The 21,930-nt window shown below is 33.1% G+C and overlaps 3 protein-coding genes across 3 annotated transcripts; 2 read left to right on the forward strand and 1 right to left on the reverse strand.

The window, feature by feature from the left end:
* Positions 1-533: 533 nt before the first annotated feature.
* LOC110650022 (OPA3-like protein) lies at positions 534-3,258 on the reverse strand. Its single transcript, XM_021804802.2, has 4 exons — positions 2,859-3,258; positions 2,653-2,787; positions 1,550-1,636; positions 534-938 (listed from the first exon to the last, which is right to left on the reverse strand). Exons 1-4 carry the CDS (start codon positions 2,985-2,987, stop codon positions 780-782), a joined length of 510 nt encoding a protein of 169 aa, XP_021660494.2. The 5' UTR covers positions 2,988-3,258; the 3' UTR covers positions 534-779.
* Positions 3,259-18,700: 15,442 nt separating this feature from the next.
* On the forward strand, positions 18,701-19,305 carry LOC110650021 (histone H3.2). Its single transcript, XM_021804801.2, has one exon. It carries the CDS (start codon positions 18,791-18,793, stop codon positions 19,199-19,201), a length of 411 nt encoding a protein of 136 aa, XP_021660493.1. The 5' UTR covers positions 18,701-18,790; the 3' UTR covers positions 19,202-19,305.
* Positions 19,306-19,312: 7 nt separating this feature from the next.
* On the forward strand, positions 19,313-21,592 carry LOC110652501 (trans-resveratrol di-O-methyltransferase-like). The gene is made up of 3 exons (XM_058130249.1): positions 19,313-19,426; positions 19,764-20,926; positions 21,050-21,592. The coding sequence occupies exons 2-3, from the start codon at positions 20,033-20,035 to the stop codon at positions 21,350-21,352; spliced, it is 1,197 nt and encodes a 398-aa protein (XP_057986232.1). The 5' UTR covers positions 19,313-19,426; positions 19,764-20,032; the 3' UTR covers positions 21,353-21,592.
* The last annotated feature ends 338 nt before the right edge of the window (positions 21,593-21,930 follow it).

A 21,930-nucleotide genomic window follows, 5' to 3' on the forward strand; every position in this document is an offset into this window, starting at 1 on the left:
TATTAAAATTTTAATTTAGTTTTAATTCTTAAATAGACTTAAAATCGAATTAGAATCACACAACCTACCACCAATATCACAAATTTCTTAGTGGGCCTAGACGCTGCAAGAATCATAGCCCAAGCCTTTAGTTAAAGGCTTGGGTTATGTTTCTTACGCCTCAATCCATGGTGGCACCAATTCGCTACGCGAACACCCGCACCACCTCAAGAATAACATTCAAAAGGCCATGAAAAACACCGAGAGAAAGATAGAATCCTAAATTTAGGATTAAACGATAAATCTCCCTCATCCAGTAAAATTCTTAAGAAGCCATTCCAAGTAAAATTTAAGCTACCTTTCTTTGAATAGTGTAATGGGTTACATTATCATGAACCCACATTCTGACCAAGGACTTACGGAATATTTGATTTGATTTATAAAAATTAGCTTATAAGTTCTTAGTATTATAAGCTAATATAAGCTTATAAACATTTATAATTTTAAGTAATTAAGCCTTCAAAACATTTACCGTTTTGTTTCATAACCAGAACTCACACCTCCAATCAATCAGCATCTATTTATTCCTTCTTCATTTTATTCCTACAAGGAAATTCTTAGTCTTAACAGTCGTTCATGAATCTTTGCAGTTGAAGCCAGAACTCAATCTGAGAACCAATGCAAAAAAGAATCAAATAGAAATAGAAGAAAGCTTCATCTGGTGATATGAATGGAGATAATCTGATGAATTGGAAATTTTGCAGTCAGATTGTGCACTATTGATGAATTGAATAGTTTTATTAAGCTGGTTTTGCCACGTTTCCTCCTTCTGTGTTAGAATGTCTGAAGTGCAAAATACCAGAGAGTCCTCGTCCCTTGGCTAGCTGCTCAATTTCCTCAAGTTTGTGTCTAAGAATTTCCACTTCTTTGGCTAATTCTTCATCCCTTTTCCTCATTGCCTAAAAACAAGCGATCAAGAGGACTTATGAGGAACGGTAAACAAACGAATGATAAAAAAAAAATTAAAAAAAAAAAAGACAAATACGCAGAGAGTGACCTAAAAGTTAGTTAATTTGTGGAGCAAATCTGACCATCGAGCCTCACCAGTAAACAAATAACCATCAATAAAAGTTTAAAACCATCATAAAGCCCTTTTTTTTTCTTTATCGACAGTATATAATATAACTTCCCTTTTAAAAAGTAAAATAGGAAAAAAAATTATCTAAGTGATATATCTATTAAAACTCAGGAACAGTTTGGCAGAGTGCCACCCTCAAATCATTGTTCTATTAAGACAATTAAATCCAAATTGCATGGGAAGAAAAAGAGAGGCATGTATGCTTCACAGTAGTTATTAAAGTATGATCATGAAAATCCCTAGAATTTAGCATCTATAATGACATTTCAAAAAGCTTGTCATATTACTTCTGCATAAACATGTATCAGGCTAGAAAAATACACCAGTTGTTACTGTCATTGAAATAAAGGACACAACACCCTATTGCCATGTCAATTTTGCCTTAAGAAAGAATTCAGAGCTAGTAGAAAGATAAAACAATTTCCTAGTTACCTCCAATTCTTGCCGGCGCATTTCCTCCTTCCTGGCTTCTGATTTGGCACTCCTTTGCACCTCAAATATCACAACAGCTCCTGCCACCTATAAATGTAGAATATTGTGCAGCTAAGTAATTTTAAAAAAGATTTCTTCAAGTACAATCAAACCAAAAGGTAATAAACATGACTGGTATATCAAATTCTTGTTCATCATGTATAAACCACACATTTCAATAGCATGTAGGTGAAGTGTTGAACTCCACTGTCACATATACACCACCTAGCAAAGGCAAAAATATCCAAGCTTTTCAAAAAGCCAAGGCACAAATATAATACAATAGCTGTAGGCAGTCACCAACTTTAGTGCAGTACTTCTGCCTTCCATTGCTATTATCATAGTGGTGTAGACCACATATTTCAGCTGAATACAATAAGTAGGCATGTTGATAGATTATGCCTTTGTTTTCTTTTTTTCCCCTAGTAGCCAGTAGGTATTCCATTTAGTTAACATGGTGATTGGTGTTCTTTAATATAAACAAATTACTTCTGGATTTGATACCTCAGGAATTCATGTAGTGAGCTGCACTACTATAGTTCAGCTAAGTGGTGATCGCAATCCACAACTTCCCCAAATTTCAGGATTGAGCAAGACCGACAATAGTCTTTCACCAGTCCACATATGACAGATGAAGCTCCTCTGCATGTTAAATTAGGTTGACATGGTTTCTGCTCTGCATGTTAAATTAGGTTGACTTGGTTTACGTTCCCACCAACCAAAAAAAAAAAAATTCTCTCTTAACATGAATGAAACGTGAAAACCTCAAAGGCCAACTAAAATCAGTGATATTATTGCTTCACATTAATATCTTATATTTTAAAATTCCACAAAACTGTCACTTGAAAATAGTTCAATTATAATCAAGTAAACACTACTTAAGTTAACTAGCTCAATTATCCTAGCAAACAGTTCAGGGCTCCAAAATTATTACAGCAGCCTTCTATTCCTTTCGCCAACTCCACGAGCATTGAGCACAGGGCATTCATTTGATCACAAATCAACTAGCATATAACACAAAACTGCACACAAAAGAAAAGGAGTGAACCAGAATAGAAAGCTACCGTGAAAACAAAGAGTTCCCCTATGAGATCAACGGCAGCCTGGACAGCTTTCTCCTCATTCAAAGGGCGTATCTCAACATCTGTTGCGTGACCATAGATTCGCCTTTGCATTCTCGTCGTCAATCTGTGGTTTGCCTGAACAAATTGAAAATTAATCCACGATTTGAACAGGAATTTGATCAAATGCATATGTAAAAAATTAGTACCTGGGCCATGTTGATGATGAACTGGCGGAACGTGGGGTGGAAAGCAGCCTGTTGCTTGAGCTTACTAGCGACTGGCTTGCTTAGCGTTTTCGCGGCTAATGTCCCGAGCTTTAATAGCGGCAGCACCATAATCGCCTTTTCGTTGAAGCTTTTGAGATCTGCTTTGTGCGATTTCTCGCGAATAACTGAAGCGAACGACCGATTGGCCTTATCTTTGGGTTTTATTAGGGATCATATCCAAAAATGAAATGCGAAAGTGGCGTGTTATGAAAAATATTTCCTTGATGAAGAAGAAAGATCCCCCGCTGCAACTGCGAATTAGCTGCGACTAGACGTGGAAGATGTCAATTCTGACCGGTGAAGAGTCGTTTCTTGTGTTTACACAGGCTGAGAAATAATGAAATGTTTGTGAATTTTATTTTAGGTAATCAAATTTATAGATTAGTCTATAGAGTATGTCAAAATTACAAATCAGCCCCTACCACAGTGAACATTGAACGAATTTAATAAAAAAATCGAATCAAATTGATTTAATTTGATTTTTCAATTAAACATTCAAGTTACTTTTACTGAACAAATGAAATAACCGAACTAAACCCTATAAAAACCCCCCTCCACTCTTCACTCTTCAATCTTCTCTACCTATCTAGCCCATCCACAACCCTCCCTCTCTACCTTTCGACTCTCAAAGCTACCCTTCTTGATCTGAAGCCAATGCCTCCACCACCACCACCTCCTCCTCCTCCTCCTCTTCCTCATGAAAAAAATTTGTCACCTGCATGAATGTGAATCCTTTGCTTTGCAAGTATCTTGTTGAAATTTCATAGATTTGTGATTTTGTTCTCTATGCCTTCATTGGGTCAATTGGCTATCCTCTATGGCTCTATCAATTGTCCGTTTGCCATTTGGTTGCTTCTCACCATTGAAAGTTCTCCTCATTGACACTATGCTTTTTCAATTTCATGGGCCTGTGACTGCGTTTGTGAGTTTGCTAGTTGATTCTCACTCAACTCAGTTTAATTTGATTTATGTTTGGGATTTTTCATCATTATTGCTATTGGATAATTAAAAATATGGGTAAAATATTGTTGCATGTATGATTTCTTGTGATTGTGCCAAGGTTTTGAATTTTTGTTCTTGGAGATACTGAATCTGGTTATCTATAGAGAATGGCATAAAAACCAATGAACTGATCCATTATTTTTGGTTCCATTTGATTTTCATCATTCTATATTTCAGTAGTTATGTTTTTCTAGTGTGATTCTGTTTGAAACCGAACTGACTAATTACACACCCTTAAAGGATGAAATAGCTTATTTAAAGAAAGAGTTGACTGTATAGAAGGGAAAGAATTTGATTTTGTTTTATTTTGCTATGCTTCTAGGGTTGTATTATGTTGTTATGCATATGTAGCAACAGTGAATAAATTTTGTTAATGTTGGCTTGAATGTGTAGGTTGATTAAGGATAGGTAATTGTTGAAGTATATTTGTAACGTCATAAATTTTTAAATAATTATTTTATATGGGAATTGACTAGTTTGGTAGGCCTAGGAGAGGCATTATGTAGTAGTTGTATTGTGGGCCTAAGGCCTTTTGAATTAAGAATTACTTGAGTTATTTTGTAGGTTGGGTAGGTCTTAAGTACAGGAGAAATTCTACTGGATTTTCGACATAAACCTATGGTGTCTTAGGCTTTTTAGTTTATTATTTAAAGTTAATATTGATAAATTTCTTGAATATGATTGTTTAGATAATCCGAGTCAACCTTTCTCATATTCTTAGCTGCCCCAATGATATTTGGATAATCTGTAAATAGATATTGATTTTATTTATAATTTCAATATTATTATATATTCAAGGCATGCCCATGCATTCATTTATAAATATATGTATGTAGTTAATTACTAGAAACGCCTTGCATTGCATTTTTATTTAATGAAACTATTATAGATGTCTCCTTAGGGTAATTTGAAGCTGTGGGTATGTGTCAGCATGTGTGTGGTGTGATTATGGATATGGGTAGGACCGGTAGTCGCGGCTGGTGCTTGACTGGCTAGGACCCGATCCTTTTTGTGGATAAGTCAGGGTGAATACGACTTTGAGTTGATCTCGCTAACCTCCATATTTAGATTATTAAGAGAAAGTCTGGCTTGAGTTGATCTCGCTGGCAGGTATTGAAATTAAGAGAGCTGTATAGAATATCAGCTCCCATACGTATATATGTTGTTAAGAAATACGGGTGTGTGCATACTCCAAATTATCTTTTGTGGGAATATTGCTTGAATTGTTTAATATTATGTGACTATATTGTATTTCATATCTTGGCAATGTATTAGTTCTAGATAGTTATAGAAATTGTATTTACTCTATGAGTCAAACGCTCATTCCTGTTCAACCATTTTTCCTCAGGTGACAGGTGGACTCTTTTTGTGAATAACCTGCTTTCTTTCTCTCTGATTTACATCGTAGCAGTTTATTTGTATTTTTTTTCCTTGATTTATAATCTAGAACTCCGCATATGCTAGTAGTATTCTAATATTGATTGGGACTGTAATAATTTAATTCTTTAAATTTATAAACATATTGTATGGATATGTTGGAATGTTCGAGATGAATATTTACCTTAGATAAAGGAGTTGAGCTCCTATTTGATTATTTATTATTTTAAGGATTGTGAGGGTGAGCTGAGCTCCCTAAATTGAGTTATTTTGTATTTACAGGTTGAGTGAATTAGTACTCCCCATTGGGTAGTCCGATTTATGGTCGAACTCTGTCCATTTGATTTCTTGAATTTGAGTTACAGTAATGGGCCTTATGGTTGGGTTAGGAATAGTTAGACTTACATGGGTTTTGAGGGCCTTATGCTGACTAAAGTCCTACTGCCGGTCTGGCCCAGAATTTGGGTCGTGACAATGTTAGTATCAAAGCTCAGGCTTTAGATTCATGGAAAAGTGTGTGCCTAGAGTTATCACATATGAAGTATAGGATCCTGTTTCATCTTTTTCTGTAATTCCTTGTTTTTAGATTATGCGTTATTTCTTGGATAGTGTAAAAGTGCTTCAGTTTAGTTATTCGATTTTTGTGGAGTACATGGTGAGGTGGGTTAAAGTTAGCAACGTGTTGATGTTTGTCTTAGGAATACATACTCCAATAAATGTTGTGTTTTTATCATAGTGGGGCTAAATGGTGTACCTATCTAATGCAAGACTTGAGTACATAAAGGTGAGTTATGATAGTATAATTTCCTTAAATAGGGGTGAGGATATCACTACTGGCAATCATTAGTGGATAGCCCCGTCAGAGTAAATTTATGGTATCAGTGGGTTCAAAAGAGATAAGAGATTGGGAAACCTGATCTGTTGGGATGTACCATAGTAACTATATAATGTTCTTAATATTTGTACTGTAAGTTATAGATTATGGTACTGACATGAGATTATTGTGTAGAATTACGTGTATCCCAATGTGTTTCCTAAGGGTGTTTACAGACAAACTCTGTTTTGGTGCAGTTATGTCAGAACAGAGTTCTAATTCTGTAAAGTAGTTTGGAACTCCCAAATAGGGGTTTAAAACCTTTGAGTTAGAATATTAAAATATTACAGTTGGGTGGTAACCAGAGTTAATGACTCGGTCACTCTCACATGAGCTAAAGTTATGTCAAGAGTTGCCATAAGATTAGAGGTTTCAGTATAGTCACAAAGTAAAGGTAACACCTATTAAGTGAGACCATTTGGCCTCTGATATGGGGTCTTTAACAGTTTTAGTATACATTTTGCCTAAAGATTAGTGAAAATATTATCTTCTTTGTGTGGTAGCAGGGCACAGTGTAACGCCCTCACTTCAGGTAGTTTCGTATGTTCTACTGTTTTGGTGATCAATGTCTGACTGGACAGCTAGAATATCTAGAATTATATTTAGACTAGAGTGAGGAGTCATATATAATTGAAATAATGATAAGAAAAATTTAGAAAAAAATTTTAAAAATGAAATACAACAAAGTTAAATGAGCCGGTGCCTCGGTGATGGGTGACCCTAACAGGAAGTTGCTGTCTTCACAGCTAGTAGCCCTAAACTAGAGGAAAAATCCGTGAAATAATTTTTGGTACTCCAGAGAAGAGTCATTGAGGTTTCGATGGCATTAGAATGCCAAGAAAATGTTTAGAAAAATTTTTAAATTGGTATAGACAATTTGTCTGTTAAGCCAAACGGCGGGCATTTTGATCATTGTGCCTTCAGAGATTATTTTTGACCGACTTGTCCATTTATGTAAGTGAATTATATGACATAAAATATGAATAAATATTGCTAAAAATTAAATTGAAAATGAGTAGGAAAGAAAATAAAAGAAAATAAATAAAAATTGGAATTATGACATAAGATGGTGTCATTTAACATGCCTCCATCAATCACCATTCAACAACACAATTAAAATTCTTTAAAAAGGGAAAATTGAGTCAAATTAAGAAACAAATTTCTAGTTTCTTCTTCCTCATCCAGCCGTGACTCTCTCTTCCCTCTCCCTCCATTGATGTTCCAACTAAACTTCATTTCCCACTTCAATTCACCCACCAAACCACCATAAAACCTCATATTGTCTCCACAAAAATTGACCCTTACTACTAGATTAAGACTTGGAAAGCAAAAAGAATTGGAAATCAAGAAGTTTTGAAAGTTGAGAATTGCTCACAAAGAGGTTAGTGTCATATTTCTTGCATTTATTCGCTTTTAAGCATGAATTCAAGTTAAGTTAGGTTAGAAATTGATGAGAAATGAAGTAAATATGCATGCTTAGGTTTCATGGAATTTTGGCCAGCATTATGGGAGTGAGAGTTTGAGGGTTTTGATGGATTTGAATGGTTTCGAAATAGTGTTTGATTTGTAGACATTAATTAAAAATTGATTAGTATGCCTAATGTGATATGTGTTGCGTAAATCTTGAATTAGAGCTAGGGTTTGATATAAAAATTAGGAATTTAATTATATGTTGATAAATTGTTGATGTTGAGACCAATTATGGACAAATTGAAGTGCATAGAACGTGATTTGTGGATGGTAGTAGTGTGGGAAGGTGGTATTGGGAGTGTTGTTCTTATGCAGGAAATTCTGGACCTATGAGTCCAGTGTGTTTAAATGAACATAAGTAGAGCTAGACAGCTCCAATTGGTGTGAGGCTAATTGGAGATGAAATTTAAGACCTTAAGCCACATTTTTTGTGAAGAAACCATCCTCAGAAAACCAACCTAAGTTGCCCTAAAAATTGATCTAATCCGGATAATATACATACTGCCCTGAAAAATTGACCAAATGAACAGTGTTTGTTCATTTTGTCATAACTCAGTATAGAAGTGTCTAAATGATCTAAATTTTATATCAATAAAAAGCTTAGACAATTTAGAACAACTTTCATGAAGAACACAAATGCAAATTCTGAACCTAACCAATTCAAATTGCTAATCTAAATTAGGACACCAAATTTGGCAGAATCAAATTTGCCCAGAAAATCAGGGTAGGTCTAATCCGGCCAGTTATGGTAAAATGGCCATAACTTGAGCTAAAAAACTCCAAATAGAGTGATTCAAAAAGGAAATTAAATAAGACACATAAAGGAACAACTTTGATGAAGAAAAGTTTTCCAAATTCTCACTGTAGCTTAGACCAATAGAATAGTAAACATAGGACACAAAAACTGAATTTTTGAAAATACTTCTAGAAGGCTTTGATTTGCAATTGGCAATCAATGCCAATAAATTTAAAACCCAAAATGTGTTATAAATACGTATTAAACATTTGTGTACATATTATGAATTAAAAAGTCAACATTTGAAGGGAAATAGTCAAGTGAATAGTAACTACTAAAAACTTAAGTTGCTAATAGGGTCAATGATACATTAAAGGACTTAATGTATACCTAAATTATGAGAATAGGTAGATGAGAATTGTATTCTCATCACAAATAAAACTTAGGAGACATTGTTAATATATTTTGAAATGTGGTTTGGAAATCAACATAAATGAAAATGTTGAACCTAGAGACATGTAAAATGATGTAATAAATTAGATAAGGAATTATAAAGGAAAAATAGATGACATAATTGATAAATTGTGAATTATATAAATGAAAATTATGAATATATGCATTAGATGAAAATGAGTCTAGATATTGTATTTTTACTAGGAAATAAAATTTAGAATGTTACAACAAATATATATAATGAAATATATAATAAAATAATAGACCCATTAATATTAAATGATATATGAGAGAAAATAAGGGGAATTATAAATATCTAGTAAATAAAGATATCTCTTGAATTACAAATGATAAGTTATATAAATAGTGTAATGAATAAATGAATTATATTAATGTGTGAATGAGACATTAGTTCTCATTATTGTAGAAAGGAAAAATACTTTGAGTACAATGGTATAGAAAGATAATTGAGGTGAATTGTGATCATATGAATGATCAAATAAATGTATAAATTATGGAATTTGTCATAAAATAATGAAGTCATAAAACATAATATATTAACATTTAATGGTACTATGTGCCCATGTATTGCCTAGACACGTGTGTTAGATTAGATAGATTGGCATGTCAATAAGGTATTATTTTAGCAGTATTGCCTAAGACTTTATGCCTGTATTCATGGCTTTATGCCCGTACTTATGGCTTTTATGCTCGATTATATATTATCATGGTTTTTTAGTCATACTGACTGTATACGTGGTTGACGTTCCGCGTCCCATGGTATGACAGCCCGAGGCACCGCGGTGTCCGGTGTCAACGACCCGTTATCCAGTTTAGTCAGCCTGTCATAGGTTATCTGGGCAGTGTAAATTATTGAAATTATTTAAGAATATTATTAATTAAAAATATTAGAAAGTGTTGAATAAAATGAGAAAAAAAAATAGATTAGTAATAGATACATAACTGAATCAAGTAGTACAAATGAAATTTTCAGAATTATAGGAATCGAAAATACAATACTCCTAGAATTAACCTGTATATCAAATATTATTACTGTATAAACTCAGCACTTTCAAAGAGGGACAAAATAGAATATAAGATAGTTAATATTAGAAATATCATATCAAATTTAATTGATACCCGATGATCTAAATTATACTTTAGAATTATACTTCAGTCTTTCTTATTTGTATATATTATTTTCTTGTTATGTTATTGCACCACTAAGGATAATGCTTAGAGTGATGGATTTGTTTCCTTCGCGCAGATACTGAATCTAAAACCTAGTGGACATTTGACAAGGATTTTTAGAGTCTAGATCTGCGAAAGTGTCAGAAGTGTTCAAGTTGTCACCTCCTCAGTAATGCATGTAGATAGGGCTCACAAAAGTTATTTTATATATTTATAATTAGTTATTAATTGTAATGTAAATTATGGTATTGTAATTAATTTGTACATCATGTAAATTGTGAATTTATGAAATTAGCTTGTAAATCATGTAAATAATGAAGTTTGAGAATTTTGATACATAAATTGAGTATGAATGGATATGTATGCAAATAAGATTGCAAGAATTAAATGTGTGATGATGATATTTTTTTTATTGTAAAATATTATTGAAATTTTCAAGCAGATGAATAGTGTAATACGCCAAATGGTAATAGAAACAGGGAAAACTCCGCTGGGTTCTCCTTATAAAATAATTGATATTAAAATATAACGAGAATAAATTATTAAAGGAATAAAGTAAGATAAGATAGGGTGCTCCAGCACCGAATGTGACATGCCTTGCTCGGCTACACTGTAGTCGAGTGAGGGGTGTCACACACAGAGTACGACTTTGCTCCCCTAAAAGAGACTGGATGTTATGAATAATGTTCATAGCCTATGAAATGATGTTTAGGGAACATTTGTAATATGATAAGAGACCAGATATGTGACGCCCCTTACCCGTCTACTGTATAGCCAAGCAAGAAGTGCTACATTCGATGCCGGAGCACCCTATCTTGTTTTATCATATTCATTGTAAATTTTTAATATCATTTAAAAATAGGTATTTCATATGTGAAAATTTTTTTTATAACAATTTATTTCTGTGGATACCCGGGCAGAGCCTCCTCTGTTTAATTGGCATCTGGCGGGTACCACTAGTTACTTGCTAACAACAATTTCATATCTCTACATGTCATATCATGTCATTTCTGCTCATACAATTTCAAGTTCAATTGTAACGGTCGGCCTCCAAACACTAGAGGAATTGTCCGCTTTGGCCATAAGCCTCACGGTTTTGTCCCATAGGCAAATCCCACATTGGCAAAGCACGGAGATGGTCTTGAGTTCAAAAAGTAATGATATATAAGATGGGAGAACTAATCACTAGAGACGCCTTTTGGTGGAATGGCCAGGAGAGTTGGAAGAACTCCAGGGTTAAGAGTGCTCGCTTGAGAGAAATCCTAGATCTCTTAGAAAGTTCTCCATTCCACCTATGGGACAAAACCGCGAGGCTTATGGCCAAAGCGAACAATTCCTCTAGTGGTGAGAGCCCGATCGTTACAATTGGTATCAGAGCCGCTCGCGTGTCTTCTTGGGCGATGGTGGGGCAAACCTCAGTGAGGACGCTGAGTCCCGAAAGGGGGGGGAGAAAGGTCTCTTAGGCAAATCCCACATCGGCAAAGTACGAAGATGGTCTTGGGTTCAAAAAGTAATGATATATAAGATGGGGGAACTAATCACTAGAGGCGCCTTTTAATGGAATGGCCTGGAGAGTTGGAAGAACTCCAGGGTTAAGCGTGCTCGCTTGAGAGAAATCCTAGGATAGGTGACCTCCTGGGAAGTTCTCCATTCCACCTATGGGACAAAACTGTGAGGCTTATAGCTAAAGCGGACAATTCCTCTAGTGGTGGGAGCCCAATCGTTACAAGATAGCCTTACCTAGTTGTGACAATTTGAGTGATGTAATACCTCCCTTACAGTTAGTTGTGTGATAGAGTATGGTAATGTCTTTTTAGGAGAGACAAAAGAGTACTACCAATGTTGGTGACCTACTGAATGGCATCCTAGATGGGATTGAAGTGTGATAGAGAGTTGTTGGCTTAGGTACGCTAAGGAGGGTACAAGCTCCATTATAGGAATCATAAGTGATCAAATCAGGACAGGTATAGTTCTTTTAAGCTTAGTGATGGGAATTGGGTACTCAGTACCTTAAGTTCAACTAAATTAGTAGCAATGAAAGAAAGGAACCCTCCAAATTCCCATTTTTGAGGTTGCAAAGGGTAGTTTATGGTCTAGCAAATAGGAATAGAGATCATGCAATATATGCGTGACTATTGTTTCCTGAGTTTCTCCTTAGTTTCTTACTATCCAAAATAAGAGTATAATCTAAATAGAATAATGTTAAGAGTAATAAGTTAGCGGAAATAAATCACAGAATGCTAGTAGATAGAGGAAGTGTAGAAATGAAATTTAGGACAGTCGGTTATAGATACAGCATAACTTGAATGCCAGTGAAAGTGCAAGGCATAGTAGTCAGAAGATAAAGTCTAAGTAGCATAGAGTTGTGATGACCTGGTAGAGAATCTGAAAGATACAATTAGCTAGTATAGCTATCGGGTCAGGAAGAAAAATGGAGCTCAGAATAAAATAGTCAAAGTTTGGTTTTGGGTAAAAAAAAAAAAGGTTGGCTAAAGAACAAACTGAAAAGCCCATATTAGAATAAGATCAGGAAGAACATAGTCAAGATACAGAGAAGGCAAATGTGGTTCTAGGGAAGGTAAACGAGATAAATAGAAAAGTAAGGATAGAGAGCTTAGAAAATGATGATATTAGAGAGAATGTTTGTTAAGGTATAAAACCTAAAAGTGCAAAACTCAGAACAAGTCCTAGTTGGGGTAGTGTTAGGGGCCAGAATGTGGAGCTTGAAGTTATAGGATTGGATCAGCCTCTACTTGCTCCCTATTTCTAATGTGAAGTGGATAGCAATAGGGCAAGATTCCTTTAACCTATTAACGGTATCGAGAAGGTTAGGTAAGGAATACTACAATAATGAGCAAAATTTAGAAGGTGTGAAATGGTGTTCTGAACTATTTTATTAGGCAGATAAAAAAAGTTAGTAAGTAATAAGTTGAATAAAAGTCAGCCTAATGGATCAAATAGGCATAATGAGAGAATAGAAGGGTATGATTATATATGGGTGATTGTGGACCGTCTGACCAAGTTAACTCACTTTTTGCCTGTACGAATCACCTATTCTGTTGCTCAGTATGCAAGGTTATACATCCATGAGATAGTCAGATTACATGGAATTCCTACTTTCATAATACCTGACAGAGGGAGCCAGTTCACTTCTCAGTTCTGGAGGAAACTTCAGGAAGTACTTGCCACACAGTTGAATTTTAGCACGACTTTTCACCCACAGACAGATGGACAGTCTTAAAGGATAATTTAGATATTGGAGGATATGCTTCACATGTGTGTCATGGATTTGGAATGGGATGATAAGCTACCATTAGTGGAGTTCACTTATAATAACAACTATCATTCCAGTATTAGAATGACACCCTATGAAGCATTATATAACAAGAATTGTAGGTCCCCTCTGTGTTAGATAGAAATTGAAGAGGTAAGAGTACATGATTTAGATCTGGTGCAGTACACTTCAGAGATGATTCCTTAGATCAGGGAATGTTTAAAGACAGCTTTCAATAGGCAGAAGAGTTATGCAGATCCAAGGAGGAAAGATGTAGAATTTACAGTGATTGATTATGTGTTCTTAAAGGTCTCTCCTATGAAAGGAGTTATGAGATTTAGAAAGAAAGGCAAGTTGGCACCCCATCACATAGAACCTTTGAGATCATAGACAAAGTGGGAGCAATTGCTTATCAGTTAAAGTTGCCACCAAACCTTTCTGATGTCCTGATGTCCACCCAGTGTTCCATATTTTTATGCTTAGGAAATATGTTCCTGACCCTTCTCATGTGTTGCAACCAAACACAGTGGAGTTAAATAAGAACTTGACTTTTGAGGAACAACCAGTGGTCGTAGTGGATTATCAGATGAGACAGCTTTTGTCAAAATAGGTCTCTATGGTTAAAGTCTTGCGAAGAAGTTAATCTATAGTGAAATGCACTTGAGAGTCAGAGTGGGACATGGGCAACAAGTACCCATACTTATTTAGTATGTAACTCAGTGTATTTGTTCTGCCTTGTATAAAAATTTGAGGACAAATTTTCTATAAGGAGGAAAGAATGTAAAGTCTTGAATATTAAATAATTATTTTATGTGAGAATTAACTGGTTTGGCAGGCCTAGGAGGAGCATTGTGTGGTAGTTGTGTTGTGGGCATAAGGGCTTTTAGATTGAGAAGTGTTAGTTGAGCTATTATGCAGGTTGGGTAGGTCATAGGTATAAGAGAAATTCTACCGGATTTTCGGCATAGACCTATGGTGTATTAAACTCTTTAGTTCTTTGTTTTGAGTAAATATTGATAAATTTCTTGAATATGATTGTTTAAGTGATCCAAGTCAATCTTTCTCATCTTCTTAGCCGCTCTAGTAACATTTGGATAATCTGTTAGTAGATATTGATTTTATTTATAATTTCAATATTATTATACATTCAAGGCATGCCCATGCATTCACTTATAAATATATGTACGTAGTTAATTATTAGGCACGCCTTGTATTATATTTTTATTTGATGAAACTATTGTAGATGTCACCTTAGGGTAATTTAGGGCTATGTGCGTAGGTCAGCGTGTGTGTGGTGTGATTATGAATATGGGTAGGATGGGCAGTCATGGTTGAAGCTTAACTCGCTGGGATCTGATCCTTTTTGTGGATAAGTCGAGGTGAGTATGACTTTAAGTTGATCTCGCTGACCCCCGCATTTGGATTATTAAGAGAAAGTCTGGCTTGAGTTGATCTCACTGGCAGGTATTAAAATTAAGAAAGCTGTATAGGGGATCAGCTTCCATATGTATATATGTTGTTGAGACACATGCGTATGTACGTGCTCCAAATTATCTTTTGTACGAATATTGCTTGAATTGTTTGATACTATGTGACTATGCTGCATTTCATATATAGGCAATGCATTAGTTATAGATAGTTATAGAAATTGCATTTAAAATCATTATCTTACTCTATGAGTCAAACGCTTACTCATGTTCAACCATTTTTTCCTCAGGTGACAGGTAGGCTCTTTTTTTAAATAACCTGTTTCCTTTCTCGTAGGTTTACACAACAACAACTTATTTGTATTTTATTTCCTTGATTTATAATCTAGAACTTAGCATGTGCTAGTAGTGTTCTAATCTTGATTGGGATTGTAATAATTTATTTCTTTGAAGTTGTAAACATATTACATGGGTATATTGGAATGTTTGAGATGAATATTTACCTTGGATGGAGAAGTTGAGCTCCCATTTGATTATTTATTATTTTGAGAATTGTGAGAGTGAGCTAAGCTCTCCAAATTGAGTTATTTTGTGTTTACAGATCGGGTGAGTTAATACTCTCCGTTGGATAGTCCAATTTATGATCAGACTCTGTCCGTTTGATTTCTTGAATTTAGACTACAGTTATGGGCCTTATGGTTGGGCTAGAAATAGTTAGACTTACTACGGGCTTTGAAAGCCTTATGCTGACCCAAGTCTTAGTGTCGGTCTAGCCCAGAATTTGAGTCGTGACAATGTTAATCGTTTATTAATGGTTGGATTAATTTGAGACATCAATCAAATATTATTTAATTAACAATTATGTCAATTTCAAAGTTTAAATGCAAAAATTGACAAATTTTATAATTTTTTTTGTAATAAACTTTAATTTAAGATTTATGATATCAATTTTTTAGTAATAATATAGTAGCTGACATGAAATTCTTGTTAAATATATTAATATTTTTTTGAGATGAGGTTAATTTGAGACATAATGAAATATGAGAATTCAATTGTAAGTATACAAACTTCATAGTTTAATAACAAAAATTATCATACTTTAGAGGTTTTTTTTTTTTAAAAAAAAAAAAAATTTAAGATAACGCTTTATGTAATTTACTCCACGTCATGCATATGATGCATGGTACCAAATCAATAAAATAAGATATATTAGTTATTGACTTATTAATTTTGTTATTCAAAATTTCAATAATCAAATTTATTCTATTATTACATTTCAATTTTTTTAAAAGAGTTTTTTACGCATGAATTATGCTAATATATTTTAATTTTATTAATTTGAAGCAATCAATTCATAATTGAAAGAAGCTCTTTAGTTGTGATACAAATCATCTTCAGTAACTCTAAATTTCTACTAAATTAAGAAATTATTTTGGATATTTTACAGATAAAGGATTGGCAAAAGTGAGATTTCTTTTGAATATGTAAATCAGCTTTACAATGGGCAGCTCATAGTCTTGCCATCAAATGTTTTTATAACAGTTATTTCTCATGTAATCCTATATCTCAAATTAGTTTTGTATTGTTATTTATTTCATTTTGGGAGCATTGCAATGAGACCATCTTTGTAAGATTTTATTTGCATGTTTGACATTTCAATTACATGTTTATTTTCTTTTCTTTATATCATTTATATATATATATATATATATATAATAACTCAAAAACTATTAATTAAAATTTGACAATTGTTTCTACTTAGTAATTAATACTTGACATAATTAAAAAAATAATAATTTTTTTATAAAAATATAAAATATATAAAATTTTAAAAATATAAAATATTTGAAAATTTATTTTTAATTTAAAAATAAAATTAATTTTATTATATAATACCCAATTGAATTTGAAATTTCATTTTATTTTTTTTAATTATATTATATAATATTTAATTTAATAATATTATCTTAATAATATATATTTAATTTAATAGTATTTAATTTAATCAAAACATTATTAATCAATATATATTGATATATAAATTAATATAATAATTAAATTTTTTTAATATGTAAAAAATAAATAATTTAATCAATTAAATTTTATTTAATTTAAATTAAATAAAATTTTTAAAAAATATAAATTATTAACACGCAAAATACAGGTAAAAGACTAATTATACACCACCAGGGTGATTTTAGGCATTCCTATGAGCCTGTTTAGTTTAACTGTTGAATACAGTGAATAATTGTTAGCTGATAGCTGTTACTGATAGCTATTACTGTTAATTGATAGCTAATAGCTGGTAGCTAGCTGATAATAGCTGAATTCTGTTAAGTGTTTGGTAAAATTATGTTTAGCTGTTACCGTTGATATGTGAAATGACTAATAAAGATGTATATCATATAATTTATTTTATTATTGAAATAAATATAAAATTATAAATTTGTTATATTATGTTATATTATTATCAAATTAAATATATAATTATCAAATTAATATACTATATCATTTATTATATTATTAAAATAAAAAAATAATTAAAATTTTTAAAGAAATAATTAAATAACTTTAAAAATATAGGTACAATAATAAAGTAATTATGATTGTTAACTTATAATTAATTTTAAGTTTTTAGACTAAATAAATATTTTATATTTTATGTTATTAATAAAAAATATTTTAATAAAGTTAAAATGCGTTAATTAAGATTTTAAAATTATAAATAAAAAATAAAAATATTAATAATATTAATTTTTGAGTTAAATAAAAAGAATATTATCAAAATAAAAAATAAAATCAAATCAGCTAATGAGAAATAACTCTAAAAATAGAGTTGATACAAATTGCAACTGATGGGTACTATGGACCTGTTTGGTTTAACCGTTGAATACAGCTGATAGCTATTAGCTGATAGTTGATATCTGATAACTGATGACAACTGATTTATGTTAAGTATTTGATAAAACTATATTTAGTTGTTGCTTTTAATATGTGAAATGACTAATAAAGGTATACATCATATAATTTATTTTATTATTTAAATAAATATAAAATTATAAATTTATTATATTATATTATTTATTTTATTATTAAATTAAATATATAATTATTAAATTAATATACTATTTAAATAAAATATATAATTATTAATCTATCATATAATATCATTTATTTTATTATTGAAATTAGAAAATAATTATTTAAAAAAAATTAAATAACTTTAAAAATATATATAAAATAATAAAGTAATTATTATTGTTAATAAAAAAATTTATAATTAATTATAAGTATTTAGATATAAATAAATATTTTATATTTTATATTATTAATAAAAATATATTTTAATAAAGTTGAGATACGTTTATTAAAATCTTAAAATTATAAATAAAAAAGATAAAAATATTAATAATATTAATTTTTAAGTTAAATAAAAAAAGATAATATGATAAAAATAAAAAATAAAAAATCAAATCAAATTAATTGATAGTTGATGAGAAATAGCTTTAAAAATAGAGCTGATATAAACTGTAACTGATGAGTATCATATCAATTATCCATTAGCTATCAATTTTATTTTTTTAAGCTTGTCAAACACTCTAATTTACTTATTTGAATACCTATCAACTATCAACTACACCTAACAAATGAATCAAACTTTCCTATATCACTTACCCATTAGCTATTAATTTTATTTTATTTTTATCAACTATCAGTTGTATAACCAAACACCAGCTCTGCAATTTAAAACTTAATCTGCCCCATCATCGATCCACAACGTTATGCCCAAATTCACTCAGGACCGTCGATAAATACAAAAGTAACCGCCATGATCCATCATCTCCTGCGCCACTAATTTTTGAAACCCCGCCAATCGACCTTGCCACGTCATCGATCAACCTGAATCAACATCCACCGTCGATACCCAGTTCAACCAACGGCCACGAAGCCTCCCCTATTTCCCATATATACAACCCATATTCCTAACTCTAACCTAGCCGCATCCAACTAGAAACCCGAATATACAAACTAAACTTCAACTGCTTCTTTCCGAAAGATCCGGTTATCATGGCCCGAACCAAGCAAACAGCCCGAAAGTCCACGGGAGGGAAGGCACCACGAAAGCAGCTAGCAACCAAAGCAGCCCGAAAATCCGCCCCGGCAACAGGCGGAGTCAAGAAACCGCACAGGTTCCGACCCGGAACCGTTGCTCTCCGTGAAATCCGAAAGTACCAAAAGAGCACGGAGCTCCTGATTCGAAAACTCCCCTTCCAGCGCCTGGTCCGCGAGATTGCTCAAGACTTCAAGACTGATCTCAGATTCCAGAGCTCGGCAGTCGCGGCTCTTCAAGAGGCGGCAGAAGCCTATCTCGTTGGACTTTTTGAGGACACGAATCTGTGTGCCATTCACGCTAAGAGAGTAACGATTATGCCAAAGGATATTCAGCTCGCAAGAAGGATCAGAGGCGAGCGTGCTTGAGAGAAGTCAATTTGTAATCTTTTTAGTGACTATGATCTTTGTTGGTTAGTGTTGACATGTATGGCTTTTTCTGATGTGAATGGAAACCTGAAGATTCTGTTCAATTTTATTTAATCATTATAACCTCTGCTCACATTTTCCCAATCCGAAGCTCTCTTGCGGAGATTCTAAGAACTCACTACGCTGCATCTCGATTTTTACTTCAGTTTCGTCCATTTGTTTTAAGTAAGTTTTCAAATTTGGTGCTGGTAAATTGATGGTATGCACTGATTTTTAAAATTTTGATTTGGGTATTTTGAAAATTCAATGTTACCAAAGGGATGGTAAGGAATCACTACAATGCATCTTGAATTTTACTTTAGTTTCTTCCATTTGTTCTGAGTATATTTTCAAGTTTGGCTCTGGTAAATTGATGGTATGCACCTGCTCTTTAAATTTTGATTTGTGTATTTTGATAATTTAGTTTTACGAAAAGGATTGTTGATGGGAGTCCAACTTAAACGAGAAATCAATTTTTTTTTTCTTTCTTTTCTCTTCTCTCCATTTGTCTCAATCCAAGCAGCGGTCAATTTAGGCAAGAACCAAATAGGAAAGGACTTGGAAATTAGCTGCCGGAGGTAAATGGGTTGTTGGATATGTTGAGGACAGAAATCAGGAACAGATTCCATATCCAAGTCAATAAAAATGACTAATGATGGAAGATTTGTGAATTGTGATGAGCAAATATTTTGATTAAGTCAAGACTCAAGAGCCTTCTATCCAATCGCAAGCCCTTCATTTGTTGACGTTAACCAGCTTCATCTCAGTTTTTCATAGGTAAATTATGCGGTAATGGGGAAAATAATATTTTTATCGATTGTGATTCAGCAATCTTTCACCATAAAAGGGGTCTTTCCGCTTTCCATTCCACCATCTGGAAGGAGTTTGAGGAGTTTCCTACTTTTACTAGTTATGGATTCCATTCATAGCCAGGGAGCAAATGAATTGTTGCAAGCTCAAGTTCATTTGTATAATCACATGTTTAACTACATAAATTCTATGTTACTTAAGTGTGCAGTTCAGCTAGGCATACCAGATATAATCCACAACCATGGCAAACCCATCACTCTTCCTGAGCTAGTCTCAGCACTTCACATCCACCCAACAAAAATCAGTTGCGTGTATCAGTTCATGCGCATGCTGGTGTTCTCTGGCTTCTTTTCTACTACCAAAGCTCCTAACGGTCAAGAAGAAGGACAAGAAGCTTATGTTCTAACACCATCTTCTAAGCTACTTGTCAAGGATAACCCCAATTGCTTGGCACCCTTTGTTAATTCATTGCTTAAGCCAGATTTTTTAACTCCAGGACATTCCTTGGGTGATTGGTTTCGAGGCGACGAGGTCACAGTGTTTGAGAAAGCACATGGAATGGCATTTTGGGAATACAATGACAGAAACCCTGAATTTAACAAGCTTTTTAATGAAGCTATGGCCAGTGATTCTCAGATGCTGAACTTGGTCATTAGAGACTGCAAGCCAATTTTTGAAGGGGGGAATTCACTTGTTGATGTGGGAGGTGGCAATGGATCGCTTGCCAGGATCATATCTGAGGGATTCCCTCATATGAAATGCACTGTACTTGAAATTCCTCAGGTCGTTGCCAACTTAGAAGGCACCAAGAACTTGAATTATGTTGGAGGTGATATGTTTCAACACATCCCTTCTGCTGATGTCATCATACTTAAGGTATAGTTTCTTTTTTTATTCAACAACTAAGTTTTCCATCTTCAAATTTCGTTCTTGGATCTGGTTTCTTGCATAGTTACCAGATAAATGTAATTATTGATGCTGAAAATGAATGTTTGGCAGTTGATTTTGCACGGTTGGAGTGATGAGGAATGCCTGAAAATACTGAAGAAATGCAAAGAAGCCATTTCCAGCAAAGGGGAGGGAGGAAAGGTGATTGTCATAGACTTGGTGATAAATGAGAAGAAAGATGAACGTGAATTAACAGAAACAAAGCTCCTTTTTGACATGCTGATGATGTACCTGACAACCGGAAGAGAGAGATCTGAGAAAGAATGGGAAGGGTTATTCTTGAAGGCAGGTTTCAGTCACTACAAGATAACACCTTTGCTTGGTTTAAGGTCCCTAATTGAGGTTTATCCTTAAAGAGAGTGAAGAAAACCATGTATTGCAATCTTGATATGATTGTTGAATAAATTTTATCCCCTACATAATAAGGCAAAGCATGGCTATGATATAAGGCAAGGTGCTGAACTTGTATGGTTCTTGAATTTTTTTTTCCCCCAAGTAATTTAGAATGAAATATTAGTATAATTGGAAGTTCACTAGTGTTGCTTTTTCAATGTCTTGTAGAATATCTAATTATCAATGGCTTTTGGTCTAGAATTAATGGCTTCCTTGATATTTTATACATATATATTCTAAAAAAATAGCAATATTGAGATTCTGCAACTTCAGAATAGGGATCAATTCAGGCAGATGATTCTCTAATTTCTATTTTGATAATATTTTGTAGAATTGAGTGTTTAACACTGTACCAAAAGTTTGAACAGTTAATAAATGCATAATTTTAATTCTTATAACCTATAGTCCAAGCAATATGAGCGAAAAGTATTTGAACAAGATGCTCTAACCCCTGAGCTATTCCCACTCTATTATCATGACAGAAATTGAAAACTGTTAGCCTTAATTATAGATTGTTTGGCCTCTAATGACCAAAAAGA

This window comes from Hevea brasiliensis, chromosome 11, assembly GCF_030052815.1.
Source record: "Hevea brasiliensis isolate MT/VB/25A 57/8 chromosome 11, ASM3005281v1, whole genome shotgun sequence".
Classification (NCBI taxonomy): domain Eukaryota; kingdom Viridiplantae; phylum Streptophyta; class Magnoliopsida; order Malpighiales; family Euphorbiaceae; genus Hevea; species Hevea brasiliensis.

Bases quoted from the DNA above. Each gene is read 5' to 3' on its own strand.
- LOC110650022 (XM_021804802.2), bottom strand. From the start codon at position 2,987: ATGGTGCTGCCGCTATTAAAGCTCGGGACATTAGCCGCGAAAACGCTA. The intron at 1,637-2,652 runs GTAGCTTTCTAT...CTACATTTATAG, and splicing joins GGGAACTCTTTGTTTTCACG to GTGGCAGGAGCTGTTGTGAT. The intron at 939-1,549 runs GTAACTAGGAAA...GCTTGTTTTTAG, and splicing joins TGCGCCGGCAAGAATTGGAG to GCAATGAGGAAAAGGGATGA.
- LOC110650021 (XM_021804801.2), top strand. From the start codon at position 18,791: ATGGCCCGAACCAAGCAAACAGCCCGAAAGTCCACGGGAGGGAAGGCA.
- LOC110652501 (XM_058130249.1), top strand. From the start codon at position 20,033: ATGGGGAAAATAATATTTTTATCGATTGTGATTCAGCAATCTTTCACC. The intron at 20,927-21,049 runs GTATAGTTTCTT...AATGTTTGGCAG, and splicing joins CTGATGTCATCATACTTAAG to TTGATTTTGCACGGTTGGAG.